General features: G+C 43.8%; 1 protein-coding gene across 1 annotated transcript in view; it reads left to right on the forward strand.

Annotated features, from left to right (window-relative positions):
* THRA (thyroid hormone receptor alpha) overlaps positions 1-5,611 on the forward strand; it is a 96,299-nt gene extending 90,688 nt beyond the window's left edge. Inside the window, exons 8-9 of the mRNA XM_078871588.1 lie at positions 561-819; positions 3,895-5,611. Of these exons, the coding sequence (XP_078727714.1) occupies positions 561-819; positions 3,895-4,136 (501 nt within the window). The 3' untranslated portion in view covers positions 4,137-5,611. The remainder of the gene's footprint in view (positions 1-560; positions 820-3,894) is intronic.
* The last annotated feature ends 6,398 nt before the right edge of the window (positions 5,612-12,009 follow it).

The raw sequence follows: 12,009 nt of genomic DNA on the forward strand, positions 1-12,009 counted from the left end.
CAAATCACATCGGCATATGTGGCTGTATCCAGGACTAAGCGTCTGCTTCAGGATATGTTTTTAAGGAATATTTACGATGTCGGGGGAGGAAACAAGGTCGTTTCAAAACGGTTGGTGTGGCGCAATGTCAAAGTCTTCGTCACCCATTCACATTCTTGTCCTAGGGATGTTTAACAAGGAAACTGGATAGACGCCTTGGGCTTCTTGGTAATGGGGATAATGAGTTCGCCAAGTATATATTCTTGGTTCTTTCGGTAAAGTCACATAAAATAATAAAAATAAAACATAATAAAATTATTTTATTATGTTTTATTTGTATTATTTTATTATTTCCATAATAAAATTTAAAAAACCATGATAAAATTAATTTATTATGTTTTATTTTTATTATTTTATTATTTCCATTCTACGTGACTTTACCGAAAGAACCAAGCAGATGAATCCCTGCAGTCACGAAAGCTTTACATCGAAATTTGCCAAGTATAGTGCAGCATTTGCCAACGAGGTTTATTATGAATGAGCAGGGCCCAATGTGGAGCGTGCACGCCCTTTCCCCGCAGCTGCCGTGCGAGGACCAGATCGTGCTGCTCAAGGGCTGCTGCATGGAGATCATGTCTCTGCGCGCCGCCGTGCGCTACGACCCCGAGAGCGACACGCTCACGCTCAACGGCGAAGTCGCCGTCAAGAAGGAGCAGCTGAAGAACGGAGGCCTCGGCCTTGTGTCGGACGCCATCTTTGACCTGGGCCGCTCGTTGGCGGCCTTCAGCTTGGATGACACGGAGGTGGCGCTACTGCAGGCGGTGCTGCTCATGTCCACGGGTAAGTGAGAGCATGACGGAGCCATGCTGCGAGATGTTAACTACCTCGCCCGGTATACGGGAGGTTGTGGGTTCGATCCCATCAATTTACACGTGATAAGCAATTTCCTTGAGCTATCATTTGTGGGCAGGTTGCTTCTGAAACAGAGCGAATATCGCTGTGAGCCTCTCCTGGTAAAGTAGAAATAGTTTGATCATTTTATAGACTCTTCTAAACACACAGTGTGATATTTCACCTACGCACAGCAAAAGTAGCAACAGCAGCCCCCATTCACCAGTGAGTGGTTGGTGACGTCACCAAAGTGACTAGGCGTGCCTTGCGCCCGTGTGAAATTTCAGAGGCTCATTTGCAGGAGGTCATGGGACATACCCAGGTGTTCCATGTAAACTCACTGAGATTCCTGGCAGGAACAAGCTATGAGATTCAAACTATATATTACTCATTTGTCAATGTATTAACTCTAAATATTTTCAATTTAACTGGACCAATGATTATACATTTTTAAGAAGCTGGGTCAGGTGACACGGTTATTCTGACTTGATTTTCTTGGAGATGCTTGACTTACTCTCAAGCGAGGTGTCGTGCATCTAATTGCTAAATTTTTAGTGTGAGAATTATTCTTCACTTTGCCAGTTAGCGAGGCTGAAAAGATAACAGTTGGTGAGTTAAACCCTTGTCAGCGATGTGACATTTCGGTTTGTTTGGCCGTGTCGCGTGGTCGGAGGATCTTGCCGCAGTTATCTGGCCGGATCATTCCGCAGCCAAACCAAAAACTCAATTGTCAATTCGAACATTGACTGCGAAAGCGTGCGTGTGAAGATTAGTACGTGGCTTTAGATGTTCAAGTGCAGAAACGGACGTCTGTTTCATTTATTACGATGGTCGAGGATTTTGCGTCTTACACACCCAAATCTAGATCAGCACGTCTAGAATTCCCTTACACACGATTTGCATAGAGCTCTACGCCGTATCCCACTGTGTACAGCGTAGTACGTTTTTTGTGTCTATTTTATTGCTATATAATTGTTGGTAGTTATTCACTGCTTTGCTGCATGGGAGGTTCAACAAAGCTGACGACCGCATGCCAACCCCAGGGAGTGGTGCGCCGCCTACTGGCGAGAGTCTGCCCATGCCCGAGTTTGATTCCCTCTCACGGCCAACACCGGTGATGAATATCTGAACCATTCCTGGGCCTCCCCTAGGCCGACTCGGCCTCAAATGAGTGCCTGGTGCAGTGTGTAAACAGCCACTGGGGAGACAAAGGCGGTCGGGCGTGGTGCTGGCCACCCACCTCCTTGTGTGCTGTGCTGGCCTTCATAGGTGCTCAATTACAGCACTTGCCCCAACAGTCTGTTAAGGCTATATGGGGGATCTTTGTCTTTATTTTTTTTATTGATGTACTGCGTAGAGGAGTGACACCCCAATGGGGTGTGCAGTGAAACTCCTCGAGTCTGCGGTGACGTGGGCCGTGGTGGCGAGATGTTAACTACCTCGCCTGGTATGCAGGAGGTCGTGGGTTTGATTCCCACCCTGAAGATGCATGTATATTTGGAGTTTGCATGGTCTCCCCATGGTCGCATGGATTTTTCTCCGGGTCCTCCAGTTTTTCCCTCCACATTTAGAAACATGCGTTTAGATTATTTGGCTGCTATGCATTTGCGCATCATAAGCCACTTCGTTGAGCTTATTGTGGCCAGGTCGCTTCTGAAAAGGAGCAATATAGGTCAGTGGGCTTTAACTGGTAAAGAAAATAGTTTTATTGTAGTATAGTACCACTGGTGGAAAAATTCCTGAAGTCTGCGAATAATATGTAGAAAATTCACAAAGTACAGACATTTCCGCTAAGTGACCCAAATTCACAGATTTTAGGAGACATGCCTTTTTAGCCATGTCTATGTCTGTGTCAGGTGGGTGGACCCTGGTGAGTGTCACGTGAGTGGTTAGTGTCTCATAAGTAAGAGGTGAGTTTGGTGAGTGTCAGGTTAATCTTTTGAGTGGTGAGTCTGGTGAATATTGCATATCAGACCATTCGTGTCAGTTGAGTGGCTGGTATTTTTTCACGTCTAATGAGCGAATGGTGAATAGTTTTAATTTACAGCATAACACAAATACCATGATCTATAGGGCTGCTACCACAATTGCTATAGCCACATCGTGTCGCTATACGCACGCACACCACAGGTAGAACACACGTTTATTTTACCACCTATTCCGTACCCAACTTGCCCACAGTTGGAAAGTTGGGAGTAAAATCCTCGTTAGATGTGGTCCTGGCCTGTAATCTCTTTGAGGCGGACGAACTTAGTTCCACAAGTTAGGAAGTTAAAGTGGTCATCCTTTGGAGAGACTGACCTTAGGAATATGCAATATCGACCACTTGCACGTGGAGTTCGAGTGATGCTTTGACTCCTGGGCTTTTTTGCACAAGTCGTATTACTCTATATCACACCACGAGCACAGCAAGATAATATTAGAATCTTTATTTAGAGACTGGAGGAATCTGATGGAGTCATGAAGCTCTTATTCACAGATGTCCAATAGGGGGGTGGGTCGGCAAAGTTACGTCAACAAAATAATGTTGGAACACAAAAACATAAAAAAAAGTTTACTCGACGGGGTGGGGGGGGGGCATCGAGCCTCATTAGGGCAGATAAGCTGCAAAGCAGCCAGACGCCGGTGCCAACACATCTCCAAGCTCTGTGCTCTGCCAGTCGGGGGGGGGGGGGGCGGGGGAGGGATTTAATCGCAGTTAAGTATTTTGCTGCTAAAGTTTATTATTTGGTCAATTTGGACAGTGACGCTGGCACACAGTCGCCTGCTCTTGAAAATAAAAAATGTCACGAGATCTCTAACGCCCACTGGTGCAGCTGCCGGCGTTGAATCGCTGGTGTTTAATTCACCCGCAGCATTAACCGGCACCCATTGTTTACGTCTACTGGTCTACGACACACCGCGAGGCGCTTTCTAACCGACGGTCACTTGACTCGTCAAGTGGTTTTGCGGCAGTTTAAGAAAAAAAAAAAGCCTTGACACGTTTTGTTTCGCTGGGCCCTTGTTTGTTTTGGGTGACCGAAGACCGGCCTGGGCTGGTGAATGTGGACAAGGTGGAGAAGCTGCAGGACACCTACCTACTGGCTCTGGAGCACTACATCAACCACCGCGAGCACCGCCTTAACCACTTCTGGCCCAAGCTGCTCATGAAGGTGACAGACCTGCGGCTCATTGGGGCCTGTCACTCCAGCCGCATCTTGCACATGAAGGTGACGTGCCCCTCCGTGCTTTTCCCTCCGCTCTTCCTGGAGATCTTCCAGGACTGACGGGGAGTCGAGAGAACTTGAGCGCACAAGATGCCCGTCCGCCTCTTGACCCTTGAGCCGATCCCGAGGCATGTGCTGACGTGTTTGCCCTGCGAGCCGTGTCGCTGGGTTAATGAGGTTAAGGCAGCCAGGTACACTACAGTTTTGTAATTTAAAGTTGTCATCATTCATGTACATGGACAGTTCTAACACTTTATTCTTACAAAGATGTGTCGCGGTCTTCTGGATGAGGCTGTTATTTTTTTGTGTATGATGTTTCAAAGCTGACTTTATTATCTAAGGTTAAAGCATTTAATTTATGTTTTTAAAATTATGGTTGGAGAACATTTTATATACCACATTTATACATAGTCTCTTTTTGTGGCATACGATAACAATCCTATATGTGTGGCATATAACATGCAAATATGTTTGAGTCATGGCCAAATGTTGAGTGGGTTTTGATTTGCTGCGTTTGTGATTGGAATCAGTGCTGTTAGGGGTGGTTAAGCAGTAGATATAAAACTGTTTGCGATTGTGGTTAATGAGATAAAAGTATCGGCTTTTGTCTGCTTCAAGTAAAACATCATTAGAATTTAAATTGAGCTATTATTATTTTGCTGTTTATACCAATGCTTGCTGTTTTTCATTGGCCTACTGTGTGACTTCATTGTATACCGTAGTGAAATTTTACCTCTATGCATAGTTTTTCATAGCTTTTCATGTTCATTATTCCAAAATCTATTTTTGATGCCTGTATTTAAATCGAATCGCTATCGGTGACGTCTACAATATGAGGAGAGTAATAATCTGCATTATTGATGATGGCTCTTTCGTACATTGAGTTAATTTGGAAATATTTTCATGATTCTGAATGTCACTGTTTTATGAGGCATTTACCCTAAATATCGATTCATAAAATGTTTTAACAGTATACAATTTTTAAACAATGAAATGTGAAAACAGTGGTACATAAAATCCATTGTACTTGGAGTAAAACCTCTGGAAGCCAGACTAATTGTGGGGTGGGGGGGGGATAAGCCCAGTTATGGGGGATACCCAGTAAAACTACAATTTAAATAACACACTGAACTAAATCTAAACTATTTTTATTTTAACAGGTCAAGGCCCACTTAGCTACACGGCTCTTTTTCACGAGCGACCTGCCCATAAATGACAGCTCGACCAAGTGGCTTATCGCGTGGAAATGTTTCGCGGCCAAATACTTTAAACGCAATTATTCACATTCCATTACGTGCAGCGGAGATGGAAGAATGGATGATTCTTTAACCCAATAAACAGACTGATTATCCCAGGCTTGAATAAACTTTTGTTCCTTTGGAACCTCATTTGCCAGTAAAAAGTATGATAATTGGTTTTTTACCCTTTTATCTGGCAACAAAACTGACACTTTTTTTTTACAAGGAGTCATGTTTGCATAGACCACAATACCTGCAGTCATAATGCAAACAAAAAACATAACTCTGATAATGTCAGAGGACAGTGCGTACATTATCAGAGTTGTGTTTTTTGTTTGCATTATGACTGCAGCTATTGTAGTCTATGCAAACATGACTTCTTGTAAAAAAAGGTGTCAGTTTTGTTGCCAGATAAAAGGGTAAAAAAACAATTATCATAAACTTTTGTTGTGAAATTAAAACAAATAAAAACTAAAATGAGAGTGAGAGAGAGAAATCTAACACGAGTAGAGCATTGCAGCGCGTGCACGGTGCAACCAACTCCAACCAACAACGAAGTGAAAGCGTGTTTTATAGCTTGTGAATTGCTCACGCACATACGCGCGTCAATTTCAGTGAACCTATTGCAATGGTCGGAAGTAATTCGTGCGTTTTAGAATTTTCCGACACAAAATAAGCGTAGAGATTTAGGCCACATCATAACCGCACGCAGTGTTTGTTCCAGTTGGATTGGTTTTTGTTTATTTGTAACATTTTATTGTTTTTATTTAGGGAGCCTTTTCCGGCTAACCGTGAATTTTGGCTTAAACAAGTCTGGCTTCGTGAGGTTTCTCTGTTTTAACAATTATCGATGCATTTCGGTATCAACTTTTGGTCTGGCAAAATTGCTGAAAGTTCACTTTATGAACGACTGTACTGTAGATTGTGACTTTTATTCATATTGTAATATAATAATTTAAATTATAAATCATGATTTGTTGCCTGTAAAAGTGACATGTAAATAAAATATTAAAATGACATTCTAAAAAAAGAAGAAACATTGGTTAAATATTTGAAGAATTAAACATTTACGAAAGTGCTAAGAGAATAAAAATATAAATCATCACAATGTTGTCACGAGCATCATGGCATTATCATGGCATAGTGAGTGACATGTGTTTCATAGTGAATTTCACGTTTCCCATTTTTTTCTTGTCAAAAGGACTCGCCGTGATTCCTCTCGCCGCGCTCAGATATTTCCGATCAAATTTAAAACAGTGACCCGCTCGCCGTCTTGCAATTTTCCAAAGCGTACAACAAAGCAGTGTTCTACCTCTAACCTCACGCGTTTAGAAGCAACTGAAGGCACGAGTGCAACCATTTGAAATGCATATCTTTATTCGGCAGGCTTGACGTCTCCCTCCTGCGTCAGCTGTTCCACACAGTCCAGGCTTGTCCTCGAGTAGCGGCGTTGGTGTTTCATTTTGAGTCTTTCGACATTGAAAGTGAACACGGTGAGCGTACAAGTGGACATGCTGGTAGGGCCAGTGTAGAGCGGTCATGTGCCGCCCATACCTGCGAGGCTGTGCACCGGACATATCGTTTTGTCCGGTGCTAATGCACTCTGATTGGCAATGAAGTGAGGAAGGGGTGTCATCCCATCGTTTGTCTCTCAATAGCACGTACATTAGTTTTTAGTCGACAAAAAAATGCCGTAAATACTGTTTGCTGCTCACAAAGTCGTGATATGCAATGTTTATACTCGATTCAGCGACACTGCTGTGGTGATCGCGTACACGAGTCTTGGAGCGAGCGCGTGAGCCTGTTCATTTTTTCACAGCGGGGCGGTGGGTGGGGGGGATGCGTGCAGCGTGTGAGGTCCGTAGTCGTGACGCGCAATGCCGACTAACCTCACAGCAGCTATCATTTATTTTGTATCGCTCGTCAAATACACTTTGCAACAATCGGCGCATATTCCTACGGCATTTGGGCACAGATCTTATACCTGCAACCAAACCTTGCCATTGTGTTAGTGCTCGTTCAGCTTGTCTTCTGACACGTCCCTGCTGGTAATTGGCAACGCACTTCTCTACCGGGACATCTGCATTCTCCGGCATTGTGCTTGTCTTGATAACAACAACAACAACGACAAAACGTTGTTGTATGCCTTAAAGTTTGGTTGACTCGCCGTACAAGGCTGCTGTGTCACTCGCTGCTTTAGGCCAGGGAGACGTTGGATTGTTTAACACTAATTCATCAGCTGATAATGATTAAAATAAGTCCTATTTATATCACGCACGGACGCACGCACATACACTGTGCGACGCAGTCTTTAAACGCAAGTCAAGAGGTGCCGGACAAACCCTCCCCCCCCCAGCGTTTGCTCGAGCGCTCTTCTGCACAGGTGTGCAGTGCCCATGTGACTTAGCCGATGACAGCATCTCATGATAATAATTGATTTAGTATTTAAACATTGCTCTGCCTGACTGAGCTATTACGTGAGAAAGTCAAAGCCAGGGTCCTTTTAAGCATTGATCTAGTCAAGACTTGCAGCCTAATGTGACCCAGACTAGTCCGGAGCTCTTGCTTACTTATGTATAATTGCCACAAATGATGCTTGTAGAATTTTCAGTAAAAGCATTCTACAGGGATTTTCAGAGTACCAGTTTAAGTAAAACATGAACCAGATTGTAGCCTTCCTTGACACGATTGAATGCAATGTGTCATACGAGGCATCTGTGAACGGAGTGGTAATACTGCATAGGAGTTAATAAGCTGTGTATTGAACGTAATCGTCAAACTGATATACGGTACAAAAAAGCATAATTCCTGTCAACTAACTTTCCACAAGCCTCAAACCTTGCAGAGAAGTCACGGAGGACGCTCACCTGTTATTGATCTCGCCGATTTAAGCGTTTACATTTGAACATGCCATGAATGATATTCCTGCGGAAGGAATAACGCACTGTAAATGTACTACACTTAATGTTTAAACGTAAACGAGAGTGTTCAGGCACCTATATCTCAATCTGTAAATGTGGCTTCTCAAAGGATGTTTAAATATAGCAGCATGTGACCTTTAGTAATGTCCAGACCGATTGTGAGATTGTATCCATTCTGATGCAACAAGTAGCTTAAACACATAATTGGAACACACCAAAATAGGATATTTGTGGAGCAGCCAGCAAAGGTCTTGGTTGTGTATGAACTGTGCCTATGGTTTACCCTGTTATTTATTGGTATTTAATATTTTCACTGGGTTATTATGATGGCACGATATGGTGTTTCGTACAGCAATGTATTATCTCAACAAGAAGTGGTTTCTAACAGTGAGCTTCACGGAGCAACTGAATGTAGTTCACACACTCGTAAACAAGTTGAACGCGGCACATTATGATGCTTTGCGGCTTGTTTTCACGTCCCTGTCCAGAATGTTTTGTGGTTTTTGATTGTTCAAAAATCCACACCTGACTTTGTTGGATGTGAGTTAGTTACAAAGGATTAATTTTCATTCAGATAAACCGCTGTTCAGATGCACTCATTAACAGCGTTCGTATCATTCAGCGCCACCACCCCCCTAATGTGACAATCTACAATGTATGTTCTGATGCTGCCCGGCATGCTTCGGAAACTTCTGAGGCGTGAAAGTCTTTTTCAACCTGGGTTTTTTTATTGAGATGTTTTTTTTGTTCAGTTATTCTTACCTCTTTGTTTTTTTTTCCTGCAAGGAATAAACTTATACTTATCATGACATGGCAATGTAAATCTGACATATACTTTTTAAGTCAGGAAATACATACGATAAAAAAAACACCCATCGATGTGTTTTATGCTTTACCGGCATAGAATGTGACGTGTTTTTGTTGTGTGTTATGAAAAGAACAATCGTAAACATAACCAGCGGCTTATTGTTAGGTGTTTCCACTGTGTTGTCCAAACTGTAGTTGGGTGAAACTCCTGTGAGTCCGCGTCAATGTGTGGGTGGCCGCGTTCGCAGATTCTCGAATCCACGATGCACTACGGTAACAAAAAAACACCTTGAGAGTGACAGAAAATGATGAAACCCTAAGAGGTTTTAGCTACGACTCATTAAACCCGTGAAAATGTTGCGTGTTTTGTGAATCGTGCCTCTTAAAATGCGCAACACTAAGCACGTAATGTATAGGTGTGGTCAACAATATTATTAGCTATACAGAGATATAGTATATATCCTAAACTTAACCAAAAAGTGGAACACGTAACATTCTGATTTAAAGCTTTCGTGACTGCAGGGATTCATATTCTTGGTTCTTTCGGTAAAGTCACGTAGAACCAAGAACACGTAACACATTGTATACATTTACATCTATGCGTACAGCTGTCGTCTTCTGCGCGCCATCACGATGTATCGTGAAAGAAAGTAGTGTTTCTAGCCGCGCGACTCCCCGCGTTTGCGATAAAATAGCGAATGTTTAGGATTTCTTTTGCCCCATACACAATTTAGGAGTTTCCACGGAACGCGGAGGGGGGGGGGCGAATTTTAGGATCCGTGAATTGGAGGAGCGCAGACTTTTTGGAGTTTCACAGAAGTCTGGCATTTGTCCCTTCAAATGTTGTACAAGTGTAATAAAAGGTAAATGTTTACATTTGTAGCTGGAATACAGTTCACTGCTATATTTTTTTCAATAAAATTACGTACCATTTTTTTTAACCCCCATAACATACTCATTGAACTTACGGCAGTTATTTGCATTAGCTCTCAGATTAGCGCAAATGTAATTTGCCGTGTTTTCCATGATCGCAAGCAAGCGCGGCGATATTTTCGTTCACTTGCCAAGCTCGCTGGCTCCAAGTTGTACTGCGGGTGGGCAACCTGACCTCAAGTGTGCTCCAGTGGAACACAGAACGGACCCGTGGCACGCGTACCGTATGAATGTATGTTACGGCGCCACGGTGGCGAGATGTGTTAACTACCTCGCCTGGTATACAGGAGGTCGTGGGTTCTATCCTATCCCTGACGCCTGCTGCTGTATATTTAGAGTTTGCGTGTCTCTCTCCCAGTGGCCGTGTGGATTTTTCTCCGGATCCTCCGGTTTTTCCCTCCACATTTAGAAACATGCTTTTACAGTATTTGGCTGCTATAAATTTCCACGTGATGAGCCACTATCATTTGTGGCCAGGTCACTTCTGAAAAAAAGCTTGTATAGCTCAGTGGGCCTTACCTGGTAAAATAAAAATATTTGAATTTATGTTGAACTTCTATCGCACCGTACGTAGCCAACCATCCCAATTGAAGGTGCGAGAACACAGCAAACTAAACGCAAAAAGCAATTCTAAGAAACGAGCCTTCAAACTAAATATAAAAGTCATATCTCCAGTGGCGTCTTAACATCAGAAGGAAGGGCGTTTCAGACGGCCGCAGAAGCGCATCCGATCAACGATGCACATGCGTCCACCCAGGATGACCTCTAAACCAGTAGCAATGTCACAAGGTCAACAGGAAAACGGGGATTGAGGTCAGCGATGTCCATCACTTGGTTCGACTTCAGGGCACAGGCAGAGCCAGTGGGGGGTGGGGTGGCACGTGCCCCCCCAATGATCCAATCGAAATCCCTAATTTCGATCGGATCATTTGGGTTTATTAGTAATAAATCGGCATTTTGCGACCCCCACTGCCACTGTGTAGCATATTATTACGTGTCAGGGACTCTATGAGATGATAGGACAATAGTCTGAGTCCATAATTGGCAATAAGTAACGGCAAAGCGGTTGTAAGTGACTCACAGAATTGTGCGCAGTTGCGTTTTCAGTCCACGACTTCCCTGAAGGCATCAACACCTTCAGCGAGCGCGATGCCGATCACACAACGCGGTTCGAATTCGACCCTCGATCGATGGCTGTGCCATCGCCACACACGCGTCGAATATACTTAGTAACAACTCCTATCATTTTTAATTGCTGGAGGGATTGCCCTCCCCTACCTGAAAATCCCGGCTCCGCCATTGCTTCAGGGCTGCATTAGTGTTCAAAATAACAAGGCGGTAAAATTAGAAACCAAAGCCCTGGGTTCAATCTTGTTGCAATAAACGTTTTAAAGATGGCTTGCTGACCCTTCACCCCTGACCCTGGAGGAGGAGGGGGGGGGGTCCAGGAAGCATCGGGGCTCACGAAGTGTGGGATCGTTGACCCGGGGGGGGGGGGGGACCCTTGCTGCTGATCCCGAAACGCAACTGAGCCATTCCTGTCGGCAGTGGTCAATGAAACTGAGCGATTAAGAATAACACGCGGAATAGCAACCCAAGTGAAAACGTGACTGCTTCTTGGGTGTAATCCAGGTAATTGTTTCATTTATCAGTCGTAAAGAAAAGTAAAGGGTTTTGTTAACGCTCAACAATGGTAAAATTGACAAATTCCCGTAACTCAAATATTGCATGCGCTTTCACCCCCCCCCCCCCCCCCCATACGTGCTTTGTAGACACTGCTCATTTAGGTATCCCCAATTTTCTCACTCGGTTGCTTTACCTGCAAGCTAACCAACCACTTGCTTCACCATATTTGCGATGTCTTTGTTACGTTCAGTAAGTTCTCGCCTAACTGCTTGGCATTCTCACAAAGTGCCGATTCACAGTCGCACAGTAAACTCTTGGTCAGGAGTTAAATCAACCCATCATCCTTCTCGAGTCAATAAAATAAGTACCCCCTTTTTATGAGTCTCACAACACTGTCTCAGGGCTGAT

The sequence above is a fragment of the Lampetra fluviatilis genome, chromosome 2 (genome assembly GCF_964198595.1).
Source record: "Lampetra fluviatilis chromosome 2, kcLamFluv1.1, whole genome shotgun sequence".
Lineage (NCBI taxonomy): Eukaryota > Metazoa > Chordata > Hyperoartia > Petromyzontiformes > Petromyzontidae > Lampetra > Lampetra fluviatilis.